This window comes from Strongylocentrotus purpuratus, unplaced genomic scaffold (genome assembly GCF_000002235.5).
Source record: "Strongylocentrotus purpuratus isolate Spur 01 unplaced genomic scaffold, Spur_5.0 spur5_scaffold_4, whole genome shotgun sequence".
In the NCBI taxonomy this organism is placed as follows: domain Eukaryota; kingdom Metazoa; phylum Echinodermata; class Echinoidea; order Camarodonta; family Strongylocentrotidae; genus Strongylocentrotus; species Strongylocentrotus purpuratus.
In genome coordinates this window covers 28,426,018-28,453,604 of record NW_022145610.1, presented here as the reverse complement: position 1 = coordinate 28,453,604, position 27,587 = coordinate 28,426,018, and the positions used below count along the sequence as shown (strand labels likewise).

Here is a 27,587-nt window from a genome sequence, read left to right as displayed (position 1 = left end):
ACAGAAATGTCGAAACTGCAAGCAAATGTAATTTTCAAAAGAATCCCAAACAGAGAGCTCAAAAGCTTTAAAACAAAATATTTAAAAAGGTATAAGTAGAAGTGTAACAGAATGAAGCGCTTAAAACTGCATTGCTTTGCATGAATTTAATTCTTTCATGTGCCCTAAACTCTGTTAATACATGCATCCAAACTGACGTCTTTCAATGATGCAAATAATTTTGTTTTCTGATTTGACTAGTTGTTGTTTTTGTATCGTGTGATTACTGTTAGAAAAACAAGATTACAATGGATATTGGGGATTATCCAAGCTTCAATTGGATCCTGCGTAGGGATAAATTCTGAGTTGAAGGAAAGAAGCTAGATTAGTTGGATTACTGATAGAATAAACAGAGGATTTTTTTAAGTACAGCGATCCTCATAGAAATAGCATACGACTGAATACTTGTAATAACAAATGATAGCATGTAGGTAAATCAATAATGATAAATCAAAATCGATTTTAGCAACTGTTCACCAAAAAAGTACCTCTACGACCACAATCTTGTATTAATGTTGGTTAAAAGCCAGAAGGCTGTTAACTCTGTGTCAAGATATATGGATTAACGCCCTTCTGGCTCTCAACAGATTATATGCACTGGCTGGAATGTTCCCCAGGGAGTGGAGAATGTGCATACATTGTGTGCGGGTAAGCCTGAATCCGATGACCGGGGTAATAATATGATTGCAGGGCCCTCAGGGAGAACAGTATGAATACTGATGAGGCTACCCTGGGTAAACAAGACATATTATTATTATGTGTCCCATATAACACAGGTCTTTTTCACACATATTTCATCCCAAAGTTAAGAATGTCTCGATACGACCATTGAACAATGCTGCTTTCTTGTATCACTACCACTATGTCAAAGTCAAATCACAAGATTTATCATTCGTGGATGAAATACATTGATAAATGCCATATGCCCTACAGGACACTGTTTGCACAGAACCGCCCAAGAGTCAATGTAATGAAAGTCTTTAAACTAGCATTCCATCACTTTCTTACCTAAGTTTCATTTTAACTATGTACACAAGATTCAGATGTTGTCTCAATACTGTGTACACAATTTCTGCTTACTGTATAGAGATCCACATCCTCTAATATTGCCCCTTAAAAGTTGATTCTGATATATTTACTTAGGGTTCCTGGGAACTTAGATATAGCCATGTTAAGATATAACTATTGTGTCATGTATGATTGAAGCAATTTCTGAGAATCTCCATCTTTGGGATAAGATCAATAACCTTTTTTTTAAAGGTACATGTAACAGTGTCATGGACTAGCACAAGTTTTTGCAACAAAACAAGGATATTCCAACAGCTCATTTCTTACTAAATTTGGTTGCACTGCTTGTAATGGCAGCTTAAATTGCAGATAAACGATTGTGAATGAACCTTCTACTGTTGTCAATCAGCTCTGCATTCATTGACACTAATCTGAAATGTTTGTACACAAAGATAAGGCGAAAGCCTGGATGATCCCATCAAGTATCATCCAAATTCTATGTTATTCACTGAAATTTTTTTTTGCTGATAGAATAAAAGCTTGGCATTCAGGCATCACCAAATGCTGACTTGCAGATGACTTATTCCTTCGCCAACATGACAGGACGTTGGTATCTAAATATACGATGATTAGAATACCGAAAGGGTCTTGCACAGTACGTCATGAAAGCAGTGTGTGCGCTTCCTAATCTCCTTGCCCCTCCAATCTCCTTGCAGTCGATGCTCAACAACTAATCTGGAATCAAATCTGGTAATCGCAGTCCTATCTCATTAATTACTTCATTGAATGATCCAAATTGTTAAAAATGCCACATTCCATGATAGTTTGCCAATTTGAGGTGGCGGTAGAGATTATATTGCCTCCACCAACTCAAACGAGCCAATCCTTACGAAGAACAATACTGTCGAAGATTGCAATGATCCACCAGGGCGAGAGACAGACGTAGCTACACAGAGAAAGATGATGGATAGTTCCGCCTCTCGCTGGTAGATGTCCACGTTTGAAAGGGCCAATCGCAGCAGAGTATAGGTGTCCATGCACCAATCAGAAAGGCAGTATTATCTCTGGTCTATCACGACTGGTTCAAAGGTACCTGCTGACATCCTGTCACCAAGAAAGAAAAAGAGAGAGAAATTTGTTTGCTCATCTTGTTTTGTTTTCATATAATCAACATATCTTGTATGCAGTAGTCATAAGTTACACCACTGTCATTCATTTGTACAGCTTTTCCCCATTAAAGTGATTATAATGACTAACTTTTTAAAGCTTTGAATTTTAACTCTAAGTATGTACAGAATTAGCATTTTCCTAAGGTTATCTGTGCATAACTTAGTATTCTCTAAATCTTAAGCATATTATTGTATCAACTTTGTAAACATGGCAACTGTGTAATACAATAAAGCACACATCATTTGAAATTGATGCATCATTTGTTACAAGTTCCCTTAGTTCCGTATAAGTCTGGTATTTACTTACCTATTTTTTAACTGTTGACTCCCTAGTGCTGTTGAACCATCTCTTGCAATATACAGCTGCAGTCCCTCTTCTGCAAAAGCAAATGAACAAACATATTATTCTCTTGGCAACTTATAAAAGATCGCAAGTGGCATACTGGAAAATGATGATAAAATTCCATTTTTTCTTTGTAAAAAGATAATGCCCGAAACTCTGGGACCTGACTGTGAAGAGTTGCGATTGATCCAAATGAATTGCAAGTTTGCAGTCCCTTATCTACTAGTTGTGATTGATATCAATCGCAAATAAGTTGCAATTAATATCAACTCTTTATAAGACAGGGCCATGGTATGTACTGATGAACATCTTTGATAAGTGATCGATATCAAAGCATTTCACCTCTCATTTTTCGCTCATTCGTATTGAGAAAAAGATATAAATCAAGTAGTTGCTATGAACTGTGCCCTCTGTACACAGTATTCATGAGTAATAAATATTACACATTATCGATGCAATTTAATTAAAAGAAAATGGACTGAATATTTAATTTACGGACATTTAGAACTTAAATTTCCTTTAAAATATTTTCTCTAAATTATAAATCAAAGAAAATGAACGACTAGACTCACCACCTGACATCTCATCTGCCTGAAAGTCCTGTTGGTTGATGATGCCCTGGATAACTTCATCTGCGTCTACTCTCGTGTTGTCTAATCTCCGCTGGGATTCTTCTGCTTCTGCATGTTTCTGGAGAATAAAATAAATACATCATTGTTTAGATTAGAGGCCACAAAATATTACTTCTAATACGACTGATAATAAAACACACATTTACTTTATTTGCATAGATGTTCTATGTTGTATACTTTCTGAGATTAATTTGCCTTTGCATGTGTCTGAACAGAACAGAAAAGATATTACTTTTAGTAGAGGCCAAGTAATGATAATTGTTCCAAGTATCATCGATAGCTACTCATAAAATGGCAATTGTTGTGCTAATTATCCAATCGATCTATTTATTAAATGTAAATGAGTTACATTCTTCCTCTAGATTACCATATGCACATCAGCACAAAGGCAACTACATGCAGCTTTAAAATGCAGAGTAATTTGCAATTTCATCTAATGATTTAAGTAAAGAGTCTAAAGACACACTGAAAAATATTATGCCCTGCCCCTACTGGTGTGAGTATGAATATTCATGGCCATTTGACCTGGGGGACGTTTCACAGAACATGTCATTGGTGACAAATGACAGTTTTTGTTGTAAGCTACTGAAATCCTTGCTTCTGATTAGCTATCATCAGATTTGCCACTGACTTTTGTCATTTGTCATTGAAAAAAAACTTTGTGAAACACCCCCCAGGTGTGGGCGTGTCTCCCCGGCAACAGTTAGTGTTGAAACAGTGACTTATACAACTTGGGATGGGTGGGAAACAGACTGAGGTCAACGTACTCTTCTCCTTTCATTGGTTCCTGTCCCCCTCCATGCATCCTTCATCTGTTCCTTCTCTGGTAGATCCGTCAGACTGGTCGCACTGGAGAAGTGCTCCGTGGTGAAGCCCCCGGACGATGCTGAGTGTGCGCTGCTGTACCCGCTCGCCCGAGATTGCTGCGAGTTGTAGCTCGAAGACCTGGAATGACCGAGCTCAAAGCTCTCCTCGGAAATGCGGGGTTCGGGCTCGACAGGAGATACAAGACCTGTGTGCAACGAACAAGAGAGAATGGCCTTACTTAAATGCAGTTGGATAAGTCACTACTTCTCTAAGTGATTAAATCTATTGATACTTACTTTTGTATGGTTTTATAGCCTCAACTAGAACCTATTTCAAGAAAAAGCAATAGATGAACACTTATGGCGATTCCTACAGTCAATCGCCTATTTATTATGTGCAGAGTTGCCATCACTATCAAATTTAGGTTCATTTGGGATCGATTGGGATCAATCAGAATTTTTTTTTAGAAGACAGGGGCCCTGATGTTCTTTATAAACATTTGACAAATGCACACTCACTCTATAAAAACCATTCACAGCAAAATGGATGACAAGCTTTCACGAACCAAATATTTCATTAAGTATGAACATAGCAGCAGATTTCTATGCCCAGTACATGAATGTACATGTGCGACATTGGGTTGTACAACACATGCTCCAGTGACAGTTGTTCAATTGTCTATACCCTACACTAACCAAATTCTAAACTTCAACTCTGACCCAAGCACTATACCTAATCGTATCCCTAACTCTACCCTGAAACCATGAAACAAATGATCCTTACCCGACCTTAAATCTTTGACAAAATAAAGCCCACAGCATACATGTCAGCAGACCAAATGTTTGAAGCGCTGACACTGAATCTCTAAACTTCTTCAGAACCATATTCAAGCCCTGACCCTGCTCTTACCTGATGTGAGTACGTTTGGTCTGTGCTTTGAGCCTTTACTTCTTGTACTATTACTTGACGTACTGCTGCTGGCTATACTGCCCCCTCTTGTCAGCTCGTCACCATTCCGCACAGATAGATTACCTATGAGTAAGGTCTCTGCCGTCATGTCGCACGGTAACGTATGCTGCTTGAAATCAGGCCTGTAGAATGGAAGAAAAGTAGTAGAAAAAAAGAAAGTATTTAGTTGCATTTCATAGAAATTAAAATGACAATGATAACACAAGTGCACTGCACACAGTTTTCTTCTGAGAAATCTACCTTCTTTAACATGTACAGGTAGTATGTGTACATGTATGTCATAACAATGTTTACTCTCTATCGGGTGTCATTTTTGTCAAAGTTTGTAATGGAAACTTATCTACATTCCATCCACATCTAATACCATCGTACAGCAATGTTTTTTTGTCTATACAAAAATGCATCAAAATTAGAATTGAACTTTGACAAATATAAAATTCTTTCATTATGATTTCACATCTTCTTTTACTACAATTCTTGAGAAATAAAAGAAAAAAAATAGACATGTTGTTAGTTGGGTGATGTGGTTTAAACACATGTTCTAATCCACTGAAAACGTATGAACATCTATCGGACACACAGAGGGGCACGGTGGTGCAATGGGGGTTATCCCTCCTTTTTTCACTCTCCTTCATGACCTTCTTCCCTCTTGGCATAAGCCATTACTTTCTCTCATCCATCTCTCTTCTTTCCAATTCACTTCATTCTCATCAAATATTCATCATATTGACCAATCAGACAGAAATAGTTTGTTGATAACACACCCAGCTCCTGTATCTCTACGTATCCATCTTTCCGCACAGTCTTCATATCAACTCAATGCAAAGAACATATCATCTGTTGCAATTAAGCCAGTAGGGAATTACTCTTTATTCATTACATGAATTACCTTAGTTAAAGCCCATCTGATTCAGAATAGACAACAGATATTCAAGTGATACATGTAGCTCCGTTCCAATCAACAAACGGACTGCCTCTTGCCCATCCATCTGTAGAGGGCCAGGGGGGTGTTTCACAAGTCAAACTTAACTCTAATTTGGACTTAAGAATTACGGAGAGTCGTTAGTACCTTTGAAAATATTTTGTAAAAGTTATTTTAAAAGGCTTAAAATGTTGATTCAAATAATTCATATTTTCTATTATCAAGGAGATTTCGTGTTCTTGATGTTGAATTTATGAAAAATCTAAAATCCTTGAATTTTTGCTTTTTTGTATATTTTTTTAAGGCTACAATTGAAGCTCTCCATAATGTTCAAGTCCAACTTAGAGTTCAGTTCGACTCAGGATCTTTGTGAAACACCCCCTTGAAGTTGTTGGTAAAATGTCTGAGGTAACGCCCCTGTGGCTCAAATCAAACGAGACATGTTTAACCCTATTTAGCCCGGGCTATTTTGAAACTGCATAGCCCAGGGGGGGGCTTCTCAGGCCCCCCCCTATGATCTCGGCCGTGAAACGCCCGATCGCCGCGAAAATGTGCATACATGTCAAGTGAAGTGTATAGAATACTATGGTAATTTCAATTTTTTGAAAAATTCACTCATTTGCATATTTATGGTAATTTATGCAAATAAGGTCATAAAATTCACATTTTTGCCCATAAATCAGACATTATTCATATTTAAGCATTCTTTCTCACTACATATATTTGTTAGACCATTTGGAATAATAATACAACACAAAAAATTGAAAAAACCAGGGTTATTCCTTATGTTATCTATTGTTTTGATAATTTCTTATGTATTTCTTTGTTTTTTTTAAGTTATGTATTTTATTGTTTTTGTTGTTTTATTTCATTTCCAACTATAATTCAACTATTTTGACCCAAAAATAAACACCTAAACTATAAACAAGACCAAATAACCAATGTTTTATCTCTTTATTTGAAAAATGAGATTTACATATGTTTTGTACACAAATCACAAAAATGAGCGATTTTCGGGCTGACATGCAAAGACAAAAGGACACGTGACTTCGTAATGGTAGGTCCGATTTTCGAAAAATTTCTTTCAAAAGATGCGCAAGACTCGAAAGAAAAAAGTCACAAAATTTCAGTGCAAGATTTTCTTGCTTTAAAAAATTATCGCGAAAAATGTCGAGGGGGGGGCTTCTCAAGCCCCCCCCCCCCCCCGGGCTAAATAGGGTTAAGTGATTGGTGTGTTAGACAAACCATGGACCTACAAACAGACCCTCTCCCACTCCTTCTTTTGACTTGAGGGACAGAAGGGCATTAGCTATGTCATTAAAACAAAATGAGTTATCGCCCTTCTGGCTCAAATCAGACGACTTCAAGTGATTCAAGTGATGCAATTGAAGTGACTGGTTTGTTTGACAAACCATGGACAAACAAACCTTGCCTCATCTGTCCATTTCATTGACAAGAATTTCTCCTGCTTGGAGTCAAGTGTAGCCTGGAGCTAGTACAAGTTGATGATAATATAATATCAACATTCAACAACATGCTCTGTCACTATATGCATCAACCCCATCCACCCCCTGTGATGATCAAGACCATTGCAGCTCCCATAAAATGGCCAATGACAAGCAATTTGAGAGGCCGAGAGCTCTGCTCTGCAATCATGGACAGTTCCTTACATAAAGTGATGAATAAATAAATGGTATTACTGGTTTGTCCCAAATGTCAGTACATGTACTGTACATGTATGTCACCCTTTTAAATCTGTCACAACAAACTGTTTGGGCCTTCAATTGAAATAATCACTTACAGGTACATACATGTATCTAAAGAGATGATTGGTACTACAAAATTTAAACTAAGCTTTGTTGGTCTTGCCCTCACTGGTGTAGATCGCAAGAATGATCAGAAAGCTGAATTCAGACGATATGGGGAAGCTAAAGGAACAAAGGGCCACACAAATGAATGGGCTATGATTGACTGCTGCCGAAAGCCATCCAGCTGTTTAATGACAAAATGTGAACATTACATGATTTATATGGACAAACTATAAATTCTAGAAGTTTTAAATCAACATTCAACATCCAACATTGGAGGAGGAGGGTGGGGGCGGTTCTTGCATTTTCAAGCAAAATAAGTCCCAAAGAAGGGGGTTTGGGATTATTCAGAACCTTTAATCATGGACCTACTTACAAGTTTATGCACGCCTACATGCACTCTCATATATTTCTGATGGTTGGGGGGAAAGGTAATCAACTATCTTTACGCAAGCCTATGGATAATCATTTGGCATCTAATTGTATTCTGAAATAAAAACATTTTCAATTCCTATTCCATCATTACCAGTTGTTGAATGTGAAATCAAGGAGCCATAATAGATCAATAGAACAATGTTGCTGACCTTTGCAAACCCTCTGGAGCACATCCAATTTACAGATTCTGGAATTGTTGGGTGTGGAGTCACTTCACATTCCACCTGCCCCAACGGCCAACCCTCTACTCCAATGTCACACACACATTGTCATTAATTAAAGTCATTCCCTATTGCTTCCTTTCAATCAACACTAGACTCAATAGGTCCATTCTCACCGAGAAAAAAAAAAGGTGTTTAGATCATAATACCCATCTCGTTAAATCTGTTTGCAAACATATAACTTTAAGCATACTTCTTCCACAAACGTTGTTCTGATAGGTCCATTCACACAGAGAAAAAAATGTTTAGATCATGATTCACATCTCGATCTAGACCTGTTTACAAACATATACGTTCAAACTTTAAGCATACTTCTTACACAAACATTGTTCTTCATCATCTGAAAGCTTGCCCGATGCTTGCCTGACATAGCAACAAATATTGTACGCAGACTGGATTCCAAATATTGTAGTTCATTCATGAATACAATCTTAAGGGAAAAACTTGTCGCTAGGTCACCAGGAAAGAAACACCCATAAATTTGAACATTGTTGTAAAGGGCTCTGTTTTCTTGCACAGATTCACAAATGGGATATTTAAAGTCTTTTTATTTCATTTTATGTTTGGTCAGAGATCCAGAGACCTGTATCTCGACACAGAGCATAAAGAAATAGCTGAAGTTGCTTTCATCATTCACTATATCCATTGTTTAGATTGCCATCCTAATTTCAGCAATCAATCAGTCTTGTAAAGATAATAAAAACTGTCATTGTCAAGACAAAACAAAATGAAATTCTAATCGGAGTTCAAAAATCTTTTCTTTTCATTCTTCACTAATTTCTCTGTGTGTGAACTACCCTCAAGACATTCATTAAAGACACTCCCTATTGGCTCCAATCAATCAAAACTCCACTCAATCGTAAACACCAGTCATAACAACCCCAGGGTGTCCAACACCCAATTATTCCCTGAAGAATGGCTAGCCCTTGAAGGTGTTTAGACCCAACCCTGTAAGTGTGGTGTTAATTACACTGTAATTACGCAAAATTCAACACCCATGTCTGACCAAGAAGTTTGACTCTGATGGATGGTGAGGAGGAATGTTTCTTGACAGCTATATAAGCTACATGTATGTTCATTCAGGACCGTAGTAGTTACAAACTACAAGTTGGCGAAGTTTGACATCAAGCAGCAGAACAAAGATGTAGACTGACAGACTCGATCAACACAATCGATCAACCCGCCAAGCTGCTGCCAGCCAACAAAATGTGAACTATCATTTGATGAAATCCACAAACAAAACACTTGCCAACGCATTCCATCACGGAATGAGACCACATTATTAAAGTAAACCAAATTCAATGTTTCATGAAAAGGTCATGGTCAAAGGTTTGCTGCATCGACTCATGAAGGACGATGTTATTGTCTGCATCTATTCTTTGTTTATCCATTAGAAGTTAATGATCTATGCTTTCACAAATACAACATGACACAAAAGATGGCGAGCGACTGGCAAATAAACAACTAGGTTACGAGAGGTACAAGTTCATGAGAATGATAGAACATGGTGCAAGTGACTTTGTAGACTTTAAAGTACTAGAATTTCAAACTAGCAATGACACAAAGTCACTTACAAAGTGACTTTATTAGCTTTTATGAAGTACAGTCAGAAATAATGACACAGTTGGCAAAGTAGCAAACTTTCTCTTTCAGCAATATAAATTAATATTTTTTGCTTCAAATATGCTTCACTCAAATCTCTTAGCAACAAGAGAATTAGAATGGTTTTGCAATGGAAACCTCCTCAAAGGTTTATGATCAAACACACAGCAATATCTTCATTTGCAAAAACCATGATAGTTAGCATGGTTAAGTTCAAATTCAGGCCAAACATTCCAATCCACCTTTTTTTTCTACCAGACTGCCAGACTGGCCTTGTTTTGAATAAAGATCAAAGTAAACTGAATTTTCCCTCACAAATAGCTTTCTTTTCAAACATCTGGGTCTTGTATAGTTCAGGGAACTTTCCTAGCAAAATCCTGATTGATAGCTTAGCATGGTTAGCATCAAAACAAGTAGTTTTCCTGTTTGAAAGAGGTCACTTTTTTCTTTCACTTCTCCTCAAAAAATTAGATTTGTAAATACCTGCTATTTCTACCATTGGCACGTGTGCCCATACAATAGTGAATAGAATTATTTATTCTGATTTGGAATAGTAATAGAATATAAAGCGTGCTTTAACAAATAACCCCTGAAGGGAAATATCATCCAAATCAATGAAATGTAGTTTTTGTTTGAATCAAAGCTTTTATGAAACAAGATATATCATTAGTTACCGGCCCACAAGAGTATTGTAATACTGACTGAAGCATCAAAGGAAAAGCAGCTTTATGGGTGGCCGCTGGAATTCCATCAATAATTGAATTACATTCTATCCATGATAATTTTATCACCATCATTATTATTATTATGATTTTTTTTTTTTTTAAATGAAGAGGTTATGAATAGTTCAAGCAAAAGTTCAAAATAATTCCAAGTTCAAGGGTTAAAGACGAATGGGGATCGGGATGGGGGGGGGCATAAAATAAGGTAGTGAGTGGGTAAGGGAGGAGCTAGGGGCAGGAGCCGACATGCTGCTTTATAATGATACACTGCTACAATTATAAGATTCATACAAAGCAATTGAATAACAAAAATGAGAGCTGGTTTAGTGTAGTCTCTAATTTTTTAAACCAGTCTTCCTATAAACCTGAACTAAAGTCACGTCTCTTGGATTGACCAGAGACACAAGGTTTCTAGAATGACCAACAAGACATTGGCCTTAATGATCAGATATAATAGGAGGTGCGATGGCTCAGTGGTAGAGCAGTGGTCTCATATTACCGGGAGGTCCTTGGTTCAAAACCAAGTCGATGTGCTAGTGTCCTTTGGTAAGGCATCAATCCTCATTACCAAGTCCTTTGGAGAGAACTGAAAGCTGTCTGCATGTCCCCTAGTCGCTTTATACTTACAAGAAAACATTAATGTGAAAACATAGGCCCTACAACATATCCCTGACCATAAATCTTGTGGTTCACTAAATTAAGTCCATGTACATGTATGGACATGTCTTGCAAATACCAGTAAGCATGAGTATACCATGCGTTGACAAATGGGTCAGTGCTAAATATTGAGCCTTTTTGAGGATCTCTAGTTCTGGATTTGAGCCAGCATTGTGAAAAATCTACCCCTGCAATCCCCCTGTTAACATAACAGAGCAACCCTCAAGTTTCTATATTTTTTTTTCCGGAGGCTCTTTTTGATTTTTCAACAAACTTTTTCAAAAGTATGCAGAAGTTTCAAGGGCAGAAAGGTTCTGACCCCCCCCCCCCCTTCCCAATCATAAGAATGATCTATTCATATTATTAGATTCATATTAGGGGTAGATGAGGGTCAAGTCCTTTGTGTCTCTGTGCACACAAACGCTGCAGTGAAGGAGGCTATTTTGGTAGTTTCAGGGGCAAAAAAAGAAATGCCTTCAAATGCCCCTACCCTATATTTACACACTGAGCGTAAGGCAGTATACAGTACAAGCAGGTCAGTGGTAATGAACATGAAACTAACGCATACCATTCTGCATTCCTAAGACCCATTGACCAAACACAGCTTGCATGCCTGTGGATGTAAACATAACACATTCAGATAACTCATGGTCATCGGATACTATTGAGCACTATGTATAAAGGTCCCATTGCAAGTGAGATGGGAAATAAATGGGTCTCATATACACTGTAGTACTCTTTGTGTGGGCATACATGTACATATCATGAGAGAGCACACGAGCTATTTAAATAGGACCATCAAAGGTAAAATGTAATATTTACAAAAAATCTCAACAGGAAAAAAGTAAAGAAAAATGTACCAGTATAAGAAAATAACCCCCCCCCCCCCCAAAAAAAAAAAAAAACACAAAAAACACAAAAATCAAGAAGAATAACAAAATATTTTTATATTTCTTCATAGAAAAGAGAAATAATCACAGATATGAGTTGCTGACTGTGTTTTCTATACACTCGTGCTATTAAAAAGTCCACTGGAAAAGAAAAAAAAGGAGAGTCAGGAGAAACATGTATCTTTGATCACATTGCATCCTTTTGCTAGAAATATTTAGAAAAACAGAACTATGCATGCACCAATCAGAAAATCAGATTTTTCAAAAATAATGTGGAATCATTCCCTTTTAGCTGCATTTTGTTCAATTTGTTCAAATCTCATAATATACCAGCCAATGATTTATAGAGTATCATTCTATAGCCCTGAACTAAGCCCAAGGAGAGTTCAAATACCCCATGAACCACCTTGGAATAATCCTACGAAAGAAAACAAAATGAAATCGAGAGGGATATTGAGAAAGAAGGGGAGAGAGAGACAGAGAGAGAGAGAGAGAGAGAGGATCAGGGAGGGAGGGAAGGAGGCAGAGAAGCAGGGGGGGGGGTGATATGCTATTGAAATATCTACCCTTTCCATTTCTAATGATGCTCTCTGTGAATGACAAAGCAAACATTCACAGCAAAAAACCATCCAATAATTGATCCACTCCCATAAATAGCATGTTACATTGGCTTGCTAATTGGTTCCTCAAACATTTCTTTTTGTATTAAACAATGACTCCACTCTGCCAATCAAGCATTTTGTTTGCTGCCCTTGAAAAGAGAAAAAAATAATACCAGCTAATTATAAAACCATGATGTAATAATGCAAATTTCAGCAAACAGCGTGGAACTGGAAGCTCTGTACTTCTCAATACCGGTAACTGTTTGAGTAGTCCACAGCTGGGAGAATGGAGATGAATGGACTGTGTAAATGTCAATGTCAATGTCACGCATCACAGTTAGTACAGGAAAACAATGCCTAGTCTGAGGCTATATGATAGCTCTCACATTCTCAGATCTGCACAGCTCAAGAGCATTCTTTTCTAAACAAGCATTCTTTTCTTTTTTTCTTTTTATTTACTCGTACAACCAGCCACTAAAGTGAGAGATTGAGATATTTATAGTGTTGCTACTGATCAAAATCAAACACACAGAGCCCCCCCCCCCCCTGTGCTTCTTACTTTCAACCATCTAGCACTACTCTTGATAGAATTAAGATAAATAAATATCTAACACCCCCCCCCCCCCCCCCAAAAAAAAAAAAAAAAGATAGCAGTATCAATTATCAATTGCTTTTTACCAACACAAAATAATCCTTAAAGTAAAATGTACTTTTGTCTGGTACCAAAAACGCCAAAGCCATTGCTTCTACCAAGAAGTTACTAACTTCTTGCTTCTACATTATAATGTATTTCACAAAACATACATATGCTGGTGGTATATCATATACCGGTACTTGGAAATTAGACAATGAATGATTCCAACAATAAATAATTTTACAGATACATGCTATTTTTGCAACCCGACACTTCTCCAACTAACCTTATCCTTGCATGGGACAGAACAAAGAAGTCAATTCACTTTGATCATTTCTCATAACTACCAATTATTAGTTGTTAAAACATCAACTAAATTCCAATGTCAAAGCTATCAATACAATCGTGTTGGGTCTTTTATGCTGTAACCTCAAATCCCATTAAACCACCTGATGCATGTAAGGAATGGTCATGGCATTTGTCAGAACAAATATATATAAAGTATCCACAAAAAATTGAAATTCCTAAAAACCACCTATTAAATAAACATTCCTGTTCTGTGCAATATGTACTTCAAACTGTAGTGCATCCTGATTCAATAGTGAGAGCATGAAACCTGATATAACAGAAATTGAAAGGAAATAAAAATATCACAGGGTAATTTCGGACATGAATATTATGATGATGTATCATTGCACGATCCAAAGTTTGGAACATACCGCTACTTTCTATGAGATGTACAATAGGAATTGAAATAATCCTTGAATTGACTTCTAGAAAGTCTTTACAATTGTTGCATAACCTACAAAGTGCATCAACCCTTATTCAGCAATTGAACGTTGAATCCTATGTTTGAAATACATGTTAAAGACATTTTATCTTCCCAGTTTAAAAACAATTTAACATGAACAGGTAAGCCTAGATGTCCGCGTAATAAAACATTAGTTCCCAAGGAAGATACTCCACTTTCAAAATCACAGTGGATCAAAATTTTGAAATGGGACTCTTGAAAATTCATTATTAATTACATATACCGGTATTTATATAAACTGTTGTGTAACAGAATTGGATAACAGGAAGTTAGATGACCATTCTTTAACTTTGTCCGATTAGAAATCACAAGTAATTAACAAGATGAGAGTGATACTTGCATCATTTGCTTGGTAGCTATTCGGATGTGAAGTTAATTAGAGAGTCAAATCCCAAATCCATGAACTTGATGGTATCTAATCTGTATTAAGGAAATCCCCTCTTTTATACGTTAATCTGATATATAAATATGACACATACTCTGAGTCACAATATCAATATACATACACTGAAACAATGGAACCCACATTTATGTATGCATGTTCTGAACTCATGAGCTTTGAGCAATGATTATTTTGTGGTCTACTCAAGTTTGACTAGATTATAGGCCTACTTGCGTACAACTTCTGACCTTTTGCACGCTGGAAATACAAGTCTATTTTAAAGGTACATGTAATGTCTGTCATGAGCAAACAGGGTGTTAATGATTATACATTTTATACAGACTTAATGTCATTCTATAGAATATAGATAGATACATGTAAATGATCTGGAAAAAGTGTTTGATGCACATGATTTATAATGGTTCAGACATGTACTTCTACATTGTGTTTGCAAAATATTCTAAATAGGAGGGACAGAAAGGGGTGTGTCTGATATTTATTCTGGTCTTTTTCTTTCTAATGCTCTGAGTTTCCATAGATAATTGAATATCCACATTTAGGAGACCAGCACATATTAAAGGTACACATGATGTATACCTTAATATATCCAAAAATACATGTAGAATGAAAACGTAAACTAACCCAAAACCCAAAGTAAACAAAAAACTAATGCAAAAGGTTAAATGTCCTTCAATCAAGTTGTTAAAAATTAATTGTATTCTGTAAAATGGTTTCAGCAAATTTGTGTCTTGTTTTTGCATTCTTTGTTATGGAGTGTGGTTTTCCAAACAGAAGGAAGCAAAATACAAATTCAAAGTAGTATAGGCAATGATTATTTGTCTTGAAAACATCCTCTTTTTTAAATGTGACTTTAGAAAAATCTTTTATTCACCCATCAGAGAACTAATTACCTTTTATGCATGTAAAATATATTATCCCTTTACCGAAGAGACAATAAATTGAGAGCATGATTCATACATCAATTATTTCAAGGTTGGGGGGGGGGGAATGAAGAGGGGTGTGTCAATATTTTCTCTCATTTTCTACCCCCAAGCACACACACAACGTACATATAACCAAAAAGGGTCGATCATTTAAATGGCTGGCTGCAGGCATTTGACAATTCCAACCATAATTATCATAAGTTAGAAGATAATATTTGTTTCACATAACTGATCATAAAATTCATTCCGTGGCCTAAAAGTTTAAACATTTCCCTCCCCCCCCCCCACCCCCACCCCCATTAGGGGTATGATAATGGTATTGATTTAATAACTTGTAAATTTACTGGAACCTACAAAGTATGGGGAAAATATCAGAATAGAATGAAAAAGTTGCAACTCTTTGCAACTTGAGGAAATAGGAGGTACACAAATATAAATCTATACCGGGTACTACATGTAGGTAATACTTTGGATCTTTGCAGTAGTTGCATTCAAGATTTGCCTTTAACAAACCAAATGAGAATATCAGTTGTGTGTCATGACTCTCAATTACGTGGAAGCCCTAATCAGCTGTTCCAAGTTTAGTCAGGAAGGTTCTACGTACAAGGGGTGGTCTCCAGGGCAGGACACTGTTCATCTTGTATCATCAACACTAATAGTAGATCCCATAACGCCTCTGCGGTAATGGTGAATACATGTACATGTAATGTATATTACAGTTCCCCAAGATCTGCATGAGCTCTCAAGACCACTCTCTCATGAGTCCCGGTTTCAAAATAGCCCACTAATTCTGATCTGGGGAGTTAGCAGTAAATATTTTATCTTTGCACTTGGCTGAACTATTATCCCCAGCAAACAGCTTCAGGTAGGCTTGTGAGATTATTTGTGAAATATCCCTCCATTTGGCCAATTTACTGGCTAATTTGCAAGATGAGCTAGGACAAAAGTAATATACTAGACCGTCTAGACGTATGAAGCTCAAGCTTATTCCTCAAGCAAGCAAGGATTGCTGGACTATATACGTAGCTCATGGAAATGGTAACTTCAAATTTTGTTGTTGTTGAGAAGCACTGATCAGTCTGATGTTTCAAGCCAGAGCTTGTCAGAAGTTGCTTTAATTGGGCTAATGGTGAAGCACCTTCATCCTTCTCTACCCATGGCTTTGACATGCTTCTTAGGTCTGTTTTCACTATCTCGAGATTGCCAAATATCCAGCTATTTGAGCTATCCCGATCGCAAACTATCCAGCTAATTTGCTATCCAGATGGTTTGCAAAATATCCCACTATTTGGCAAAATACCCAGCTACATGTATTTGTCCTGTGCATCCTCACCAGACCAAACTCGCACTATGCGCTAACGCTGAGCAAAATATCTCGAGCTAATTTCTCAAGGTCGAGTTTCAAGTTTCGAGATTGAATCTCGAGCTGATGAAGACGCGATTTGTAACTTCAGGCTTATTTCCCAAATCAGAAATAGTGGGCTATTCGGCAATCTCGAGATGATGACGACGCGCCTAATCTGAGTGGTATGAGTGGGTAGACACGTCTAGGGACATTCTTCAAGGCTTCCGAAAGCTTCCTAGCTAGACAACCAGGCCAGGATACAGCTGACAGGACGTCGGCTGTTTGGAGAATTCATTCAGCCAGCAGGACAGAAATAGATCTCACTCCAATCCCTAACTAGCTAATCCTTTAATCCATTAATCGGATGGGGCGAGCTGGGATAGCTAGCCACAGAGGGGTGATGTAGTATGCATGCACAAAGCCTTTGTCGGTTACATCATAGGGTCTGAGCTGCGATCCAGGTCACAGACTACTCTTCCATAAGACTAGGTACTGCAAAAATGCTCAAGCACACTTCGCATATTTTAACAACTCGAGCAATGTCAAGTTGGTTTGGTCTATACTCAAGTAGCACAATTGTCAGCGAAGCATCAACTTCAGGTCTGTATTTTGTAGACTAGGGTTGCATGCCATGAAAGTCAATGGCAAGGGAAATCCCCATAGGTTTGCTTGCATATAGCTCAACCTCACTTCTAGAATCTGACATGATACATTGTACAATATACACTGTACCATATGGAGCTATTAGAGAACTGACCCCTTGCTGTGCCACCCAGTTTATAGCTAGGTCTCATACATTTCTTACAGACCTAAATTTAAAAGATAATTCTTAGTTTCATTCCCCATAAGCAGGGCACAAAAATAAATTCTGAAGTAATCAAACTACAATGTACATGTACATGCAGGTAGCATAATCATAATTGTAATATGCAATCACTTTTATCAAAGCTTACATGAAAAAAAAAAATGTTTGCCTTTCATTTGACTTATTAACATTCAATTCAAAGAAAGTTTACTGCAATGGATCATTTAATAGTCAACGACTAAAATAAGGGAATGCCAGAGCTACTGGAAATATTTTTATCTGATCACATCATCTTCCTCTCCACGATAACAGGTAGCTAGAGATTAGAGGATATCCACAAGTCATTAAACACACCAAACTGCAGGAAAAACCCTCAAAACAATCAAACATGTTATTTCATGAACTTGAATTCTGTTTACCGGTAAAAAAAAAAACTTTCCATGAAAAGTCATGGGTAAAACCACAGGGATACCTGTACATCGCAATACATGAACTGTTAACCATCTGTCAAACAAAGATTCTTAAAAAGGTGAATCGGTCCCTCCTCTCCTAGCCTCTTGTTGGTGGACCTGGGGCTGTTGGAGTCCATTAATTCTGGCGAGGCGCTTGGGCCATGGGCCTCTTAACAAGTGATCTGAATTATATATATACATGAGACCTGATTTCCTACTGAATTATGCATGAAAGCACCGGGAGATAGGCGGCCAGTCTCACTCTCACGGATGAAATCAGCACAGAGCGGTAGATATTACGTCATAGTAGCTCTCTCTCTCTGATTGGATGATTTTCACCGAACTCAGTTGGGTCGGAATATTTGCCAAACAAAAAAAATCCATAAGAAATTCAGATCACTTGTTAAGAGGCCCTCGGCAGCGCCTCGTAGCTGGCTCGCTTCGCTCCCCAGAATTTTCGGACCCCAACAGCGTAAGGCCATCGACAAGAGGCTACTTCTCTCCAGGCATGATACAGGTAGCTACAGATTTAGAGGATATCCACAAGTCATTAAACACACAAAAATGCAGGAAAAACCCGAAAACAATCAGACAAGTTATTTCATGAAATTGATAACGAGAGGCTCTTTCTGAATTCTGTTTACCAGGGCAGCGTTTCTCGAAACCGTCATAACTACAAGTTGAGCGACATCCTATTGAAACGTGTGTTAAACTTAATACACACAATACAATGGGATGTCGGCCAACTTGTACTTATGACAGTTTCGTGAGACGCTGCCCAGTAAAAGACTTTCCATGAAATAGCATGGGTAAACCCCAGGGATACATTGCATTACATAAACTGTTAACCCTCTGTTAAACAAAGATTCTTAAAATGGTGAATCAGTCCCTTCTCTCCATTTTACAGGTAGCTAGAGCTTCGAGGATTTCCACAAGTCATTAAACACGCCAAACTGCAGGAAAAACCCTCAAAACAATCAAACATGTTATTTCATGAACTTGAATTCTGTTTACCGGTAAAAAAAAAAACTTTCCATGAAATGTCATGGGTAAAACCACAGGGATACCTGTACATTGCAATACATGAACTGTTAAAGGTAATACAAAGTTTTGGGGAATTTGGAAAAATTGGGTGGATAGTGATTCTTTACACGTTTGATATATTTGGATGCCCCTGTGGATGTATAATAAGTGTTAGAAAATTTAGCCCCTATAACACTTCTACTTTCAAGAAAAATTGAATATAAAAATTTACCGGTGCTCCAGGTAAATTTTGATGAATTTCAAATAGCGTCTACGGCCGTATAATGGTAGCTGCGACCCTGAAAATCTCAGAATATGTGGTTGTGACATAAGTACCAAACAGGAATAGCTAATCGGTCGATTTTAGTCAAAAAACATTCTTTTATAGCATAATTAATATCTTGACCTTGAGAGGGAGCTATACAACATAAAGAGTTTATTGTTTACAATTTCATAACTTTAGACTCGATTTCAACCGCGACAACGATCACTGAATATTTTAGGATCATATATGCTTCCAATATGTTCATTTGAACCAAACTCATGACCCCATACCATTACCAAAACTTTGTATTACTTTTAACCATCTGTCAAACAAAGATTCTTAAAATGGTGAATCGGTCCCTTCTCTCCATTATACAGATAGCTACAGATTTAGAGGATATCCTCAATTCATTAAACACACACAATTGCAGGAAAAACCCCAAAACAATCAGACAAGTTACTTCATGTAATGTCATGAAATGTCATGAAATGTCATGAAACTTCATGAACTGTCATAGGTAAAACCACAGGGATACATTGCATTACATAAGCTGTTAACCATCTGTTAGACTTAGCGATACAGGCCAACAAATAGTCTTTAAATGCTGAATTGGTTATAGCTTTTCTACAACCGAGAGTGTCTTTCAAAAAAATAATAGAACTTGGCAACATATAAAGTAACTTCATTCTTGCCTTTAAAAATTGGATTTACATTTTTCTTAGAAACATCCAGCACAATATAACCACTGTCATGGCAACCTAAATCCCCAAACAATGATAAGGATGAAGATTATTTATATGTTTCCTCGCTTCTTGAAATATCTATATACATCAACCATGGGAAGGCCAACAGACAGTCTGGACATTGTACAATACTAAGGTCGCAATGGATTACTAGGTTTGCTGACCTTACTATCTATTCCTACATGGTAATCATTAAAGAGAAGGTTGAGTTCTGGGAAGAGGTGAAAAATAATTTGTGAGCATTATTCTTATTATGCAAGTGTGGAAGAACATCAGTTAAGACATGTTCCCTGAAAAGCATGGCTCTTCAAATGCCTTCATATTCTAAATATGCATGTAACATCGTAAAAATCGGGGGGGGGGGGGGGGCGGCTTTTTACGCCACGTGTTCGTGTAGTCCCGTATACATCTTTCTGTGCAAGTGTTTGTAACTTTACCAAGACTTGGCCAAATTTCTTATCATTTTGATGATTCCAGAACCTTTCAATACACACAAATTCTTATATGCTAGATGCTCAACCTTTTCTGGTCGGTTCCACACCGTTTCTTTCACAATGCAATCGCATGACCAGAACTCAACTTCATCTTTAAGCCAGAGCCCACAACTTCCTTTTTAAGATTTATATCTAGAATAGATATTGTGAGATGAACTTAAACAGACCTGTAGGTTGCTATTTCACAATGTGGGGACTAGAAAAAAAAATTACTTAATATATTTGCCACATTCAAACACATTAATTGTTTTACTTGAGGATTTCAAATGAGCCCCTTCCAAAGATAATTCTGACATTGTCAGAGCTCGATATTGCATCTAGAGATATTGACGGTGTAGAACTTCATCCATTTCCACACCTGTCAGTTCATTCTACTTCTGTTGGCTGTTAGAAATGCCTTTGAAACTATAGTCTGAAGGGCCAGGCTACCAACTAATCCCTCCCCAGCCTTTCTGTTTCAGCCGACCTTCACCTTCACCTTCAAACCACCTAGAGGCTCAAGACAACCTTGGCCAGCGTATTGGAACACCTGGTGGGGACTTGAAGAGATAGATATGACCAATCAGCAATCCACAAAGCTTTGGCTAGACAGCTAAAGACCTTTGCCTTTGGGGGCAAGTGCTCCGGAGGTAATGGCTCCAGTCTAGTTTCAAGAATGAACCTTGATCTGCCGTCTTGTTTCAGGTTCAAGGTACAGTAAGCTTCTTTAACGCATAAAATGAACAAAATAGGCAAGGTCTTGGTCCAAGAGGTTCAAAACCAAGTCAATTTTACCTTTGCCACTTGATGTACGTGTAGTAGTTTTCTCCATAATGGAGTGACTGAAGTAAGGCTAAAGATGAACTTTTCTTGAACCACTTGTCAGCAACAAATAGCAATGGCTGGCCAAGAAATACCCTAATCCATTATTTCAAACAATCAAAACAAAAATTGGTAACCTCTAAGAAGTCCTGAACTACATATAGTTTTAACCAACACAGATTCGGATATGATGGAGGAAAGGCAGACTTATGACTTCAGAGATCGGAAAAGCAAAATCTTCAGTTTGACGTTATTTTTAGTTTTTAGTTACAGGGCAGGATACATATTAACTTGGGATGAAATTCCTGACTCGAAGAAGACCTGCTGTCTGCAACTAGTCTCAAACCAGACACATGACCACCTTATTTCCACATTTTAATTTCAAAGATGGCACTGTAAATATCTAACTGTCACCAGAAGGGCCCTTATGAACACGTTTGACTTGAATATTGATCAATCAATTGTTCATCTTTTCCAAGTAAAAATTAATTCAGCGCTCTGTAGTTATGACTATAAACTTCTGAAAGTTTACACATGCAAATGACCTGCTACACTCTAAACACAGAAACAAATTCATATATTTGAATCTCTTTTTTTATAAACAGTTTTATTTACATTTTATTTCATTTAAAACCAAGCATCCAAAGAAATAGCAAACCAATCCAAGTATTGTTGGAGTCTGTGAACTTAACTTATTTCTTTCATTTAGAAAGAAAATAGAATATACCAATAAAATAGATGAAGAGATGTGTTATAAAAAAAGCAACAAACAATCTGCAGTCCTAGATAATAGGTCATAAATCATTCACACCTTCAATAGAAGAATGAGGGGAAGAATACAGACATAAAAGAGGGCTATACAGAAGAGAATGCCAAGAAATGTGAAGGAATGCATAAACTTTGGACGAACTTTGACTTTTTCAGATACAAATGCCAAAAAGAAGTTGATAATAAAACAGAGAAACGTGACATATCTATTTACACGAGTTTCTAGCAATGGTGGTCTCTCTAAAATTTATATGGTTATCTATCAACTTTTGAACCTAAGAAGTATCTGAAGAGAACATGGGAGTATCGGAAGTAATATGCTGATAGTTGTTATCATCATTTCTTGTAAGAAAAAGAGTTCTTGGTCTGTCTTTCAGCACAATTAGACCCCATCTCACATATGACTATTTCTACTTTCTCTTTGCTTCTTTCTTTCTGTAATGCCCTGTCTGTTCTTTTCTTTTGCCACCCACCCCTGCCTTCCTGACCCTCTCAGGCTGTTTCATAGAATCTTTCTCTCTCCCCATTTTCTTTCCTTTTTCTTCATTCATTCTGTCTGGCTCTCTCTTTTGCTCCTCTCTCTTCTTAATGTTTACCCCCCCCCCCCCCCTTCTCTGTTGGCCAAGCAATCATTATTAGCCCAGCATTTGCCAGGTAACCATTTTACACCAGAGTGCACAAAAAGGATAGTGAAGGTCCGGGATTCGAACCCTCACCCCTAGGATTAAGAGTCAAGGGAATGAACAACTATACCACACAACCCCTTTTATCGTTGGACATAAACTATACGAAATAAAAACAAAAAGGATACAATAATAATTGTAAAATGTGTATTATGTACTTACGCTTTGAAGCAGGGGTCACCGGACATTAATACCATTACTATGTTGACCTGTAAAAGAGAAGAGAGGAAGAGAAAATACAAACAATTAGACAACTTTTTATGTTTGAATTTTGTTTTCTTATTTCTAAAGTATTTCTTAGTACCATAGTACAAACATCATAAAATGCTTTGGTGAAAAGGGACCCAAGTCCTTTTGCGACATAGGACTAATTGATACAGCTGCTGCATTACTGTTTGGCCTGTGCAGAAGTGAAGAGAAGCGAAAAATAAAATATGGTATGTCGAGAACAGGAAGGGCATTAACTCATTGAACCACTTTATTTTGCACTTTTACTTCAATTGCAGGAAGACGATAAACACTTTTTTAGAAAATTGACTTGAGCTTTTTTGCATCAAACAACTTTTATGGCTGCTGCAAAGTGCAGTCATGGTTCGATCAGGTTAGGGACATCTCTTCTCAAAGTGTAACAAGAACCATTAAAAAAAAAGATACATTTTTTAGTACTTTGACATGAAACAGTCTTCTGGCATGTAAATCTCAATTTATGGCACCAACTCTTGTCACTTGAGCAGCAACAAACTTTGACACTCATAAAATAATCATAAAATTTCACATGGCATGTGTTTTGCAAGTTTGCAACACCATCTTCTGTCTACACTTTCGAAACAATTCCCCCATTTTTCAACATTTGGGCAATGTTTTGTTACATACATATAGGTGTTTATATAATATGTTGTTGAAACTGACAACAGCTACAGTGTGTTTTAATTTATCAAATCAAAATAAGCTACAAACTGGCTGTTTGCATACTATCAAGAAATGAGAAGAGATGTTCATTTGATCCCTTACAGATTTTAATCATGATGAAACGATTTTTACATCTGACTTGTACTTGTGTGTATATTCTACAAAATTATTCCAATAAAAGAAATTAAGATTCTTTATATTTGAAGAAAAAAAAGGGTCAAACATACATGTAAGGCAAGAATAGTTAAAGTGTAAGGGCAGGAACAGTATAAATAGTGTAATGATTCGATGACCCTATTGGACAAAGGCAAAACATTGAAAACAATATTTTAATGGACTTCTCTAAATGCATTTTTTATTTTGGTTAATTACACAGCATCATCAAAACAAACTCGTACTTTTATCACATGATGCAAATGACCCATGAAATCTTCAACAGTTGAAGATTGCTTAGAAAATTATCTTTGGATAGATCTTTATCTCTGCATTCCTTTAACCCAATGACGTAACTCAAGGATTGTTTACCACCGAATGAATTTTGGAATTTCAACATCTTATCAATCATTGTTGGACAGACAAACCCAGACCAGGGACTTGGGATACTAACAAGTCCCTGCCCAGACATACCCTACCTACAAACATACATAAGGAACAAATCAAGTATTTATTCTTTATCAGGGACTTGATGGGGGAGACAAAAGGGATATGAGTGGGGAGATTTTGCTGCAAATTGTCGCAGAAACAGGATACTCTTTATGCAAACTGTAAATAAAATAATTTGTATAATAACATTTATATATATCATTTATTGATACTTTGCAGTATCCTTATGCGAAATGTGAAGTAAAGCTTCATGTTTCATACAGGCAGTTTAAAGGATTTGAGCATGATTATTATGTAGGGAATGGTATTTTTGTAGAATTTTTGGTCTCAAGTGGCTTAAAAGTATAGTTATTGACCAAAGAAGAATGAACTATTTAATGAGAAATGGCATGTCCATATTACGCACATTGAAAACCATTACAGAATTTAAGGTGTTCAAGAGCATGTTCCAAATCTAAAGAACATTTAACTTCTATCTCATAAGAGATGTAGTTTCTTGCTATACATGTAGGACTTATATCGCACTTGATAATTAACATTCCTTAATATTCCCCTGAGATAAAGGTATTGGCAATATATACATTTAAATCAATGTTAATGTTTTCTTCCAAATATTTTATTGTAGCTTGAGAATTAGTGTTTGAAAAAAATTCTCTGGAGGTATTGGCAGCACCATTCAAGTCAATGTTTATAATCCTTTAAATATTTTACTGCCTTCATCCACATGTACATGTATGTTACTGCGAGGTCTACAAACTTTTTTCTTATCAAGAAAAAGAGAAAGACGGGGGAGACAATTAGGGATATGAGTGGGGAGGTTTTGCTGCAAATTGCCACAGAAACAGGATATTCTTTAATAAGCAAACTGTTAATAAAATGATTTATATTATATGATTTATATAGTATAATTTATTAATACTTTGCAGTATCTTTATGCAAAATGTAAAATAAAGCTTCATGTTTCCTACAGGCGGTTATTGAGTAAAAGGATTTGAGCATGATTATTATGTAGGGACTGGTATTTTTGTAGCATTTTAATAAAATATCTCAAGTGGCTTGAAAGTGTAGTTATTGACCAAAGAAGAATTAAACTATTTAATGAGATATGGCATTTCTATATGTGAATTTAAAACCATTACAGAATCTGGGATGTACAAGAGCATGTTCCAAATCTAAGTAACATTTAACTTCTATATCATAAGAGATGTAGTTTCTTGCTATACATGTGGGACTTACATATTGCACTTGATAATTAACGTTCCTTAATATCCTGTTATTAAAGATAAAGGTATTTGCAATATATTGGCAATATTTCCATTTTAATAATGGTTGATGTTTTCTTCCAAATATTTTATTGTAGCTTGAGAATTAGTGTTTAAAAAACAATTTCTGGAGATATTGTCAGCACCATTCAAATCACTGTTCAAATTTCTTTATGTACTTTACTGCCTTCTTCAATGTTACTGCGAGGTCTACAAACTTTTTTAAAACTGCAATAAAAGAAAGACAAGTCCAAGATAACACTACAAAACAATCATGTCCTTGTTCTTTTATTTGTGTGCAAATCCTAAAAACCTACATTTACTTTGTTCAAAGATCACACTGTTGCAATGACCAAAATAAGATAAGATTGCAGGGAAATACAGGGAATTTCTATGTTTAGGTTTTGTTGATTGCAGCAGGTTGCATTGATTACCAAATACCAATGTCATTTAAATTCTCTAGTCTTTAATAGGACATAATTACAGTATTTATTTTATCACTAATGTCTGTATTAAAGCCATGCAAATTTATCTCACACATTGTAGGCTTGCAATGCCAGTTTAAAAATCATTTCTGTTCATTTGTAAATTCAATCTGGGAATATGTGTTTATTCATTGTGTCTGTCTGATAATTACCACATTACAAACTCTTCTATTGTTGTTGTTCTTTAAATTTTGGTTTAACCAGGTCTTTTTAGAAATGAAATCATTCCATTTTTATTGTTTTGCTGCGGCTGTGATCTCCATGCCCAATTTATAAGCATAGGGGAGCAAGAACCCCAATCCACCTGAAAGAAGAAATTGATCCATTGTATAACCTGTATCTCTGTATGTAATTCAACTCAATCATCCTACATGCCAGGCATTTAACATCCCCAGGGAAAGGTTCACTGACACAACATCCCTTCATTTGTGCCCAACCAGTGCATCCTTGTGTCTCTTTTCCAACAAAGCTTGGAGGCATATTCATCTCCATAGCGTGTCAACGTGTGCAGAGCAACGTGAGCGCTACAGCCAGGACTATAGCTAAGTAGGCAGTATGATAATGGCTTCCTGAATGCATTTTATAACGCACGGAGGCAGACATTTTTGTTTTATTAATCAAGTCGATAATCATCTATTTCCATATTCATCCAACAATTTACCACCTGATAAAAGCTTGGTGTTAACTTTGGGGTGGGGAATGGAATCTTGTAATATCCCCCTCCTGTATTCTTTTATCCAAACAAATCTAGTTTGATATTTTCATAGTAAAATCAACCTGAGCCTCAGGAGGCTTCTACACAATTATGTTATGTATTGTTTTGTTTCATGTTTTACAAATCATGGTTTTAAAACATTTTCAATATTTCCAGATTGCTCCGAACATTTCATGAAAACGCATTAACCCTCTTTCACTTCACTGCCCACTAAAAGGCAGAACTGAGAAGAAAGCAGGTCCCGACTTGCTCAAGAGTCATGCAAGACCATAAATTATTCATGCTGTTGCTAAAGCCATTTCCAAAGCCACTTCTCTGCAGCCGTCCCCATGATAGACTCATAATTTATCCCACATTGATCCACTGATTATTACTGAAAATCAAGTGCATGTTCTGTACTCTCAATATGCACAAGAGTGGAAATTCACTCTTTCAAGAGTATTAATGATCACATCATAATGGAGTTGATTCAACTCCCAAATTATTGTGGAATCCACTCCAAAGTCGGGGGTTGAATAACTCCTTTGAGAGTGGATTCCACTTTTGAACATGGGTTTCATCTCTAAAGTGAAGTGATCCCTGTCAAATATGACTCCTAAAAGAGTGGGTTTCCACTCCTATACCTGTACATACCACC

At 36.7% G+C, this 27,587-nt stretch overlaps 1 protein-coding gene across 2 annotated transcripts in view; it reads right to left on the bottom strand.

Moving 5' to 3' along the window:
* Positions 1-1,296: 1,296 nt before the first annotated feature.
* Positions 1,297-27,587, bottom strand: part of LOC100890710 (protein FAM102A) — a 60,722-nt gene continuing 34,431 nt past the window's right edge. For both annotated transcript variants that reach the window (XM_003724849.3, XM_030997089.1), the window contains exons 5-10: positions 23,139-23,185; positions 4,908-5,089; positions 3,959-4,203; positions 3,132-3,249; positions 2,524-2,593; positions 1,297-2,151 (exon numbers count right to left, since the gene is read on the bottom strand). In XM_003724849.3, coding sequence (XP_003724897.1) covers positions 2,106-2,151; positions 2,524-2,593; positions 3,132-3,249; positions 3,959-4,203; positions 4,908-5,089; positions 23,139-23,185 — 708 coding nt within the window. In that variant the 3' untranslated portion in view covers positions 1,297-2,105. The remainder of the gene's footprint in view (positions 2,152-2,523; positions 2,594-3,131; positions 3,250-3,958; positions 4,204-4,907; positions 5,090-23,138; positions 23,186-27,587) is intronic.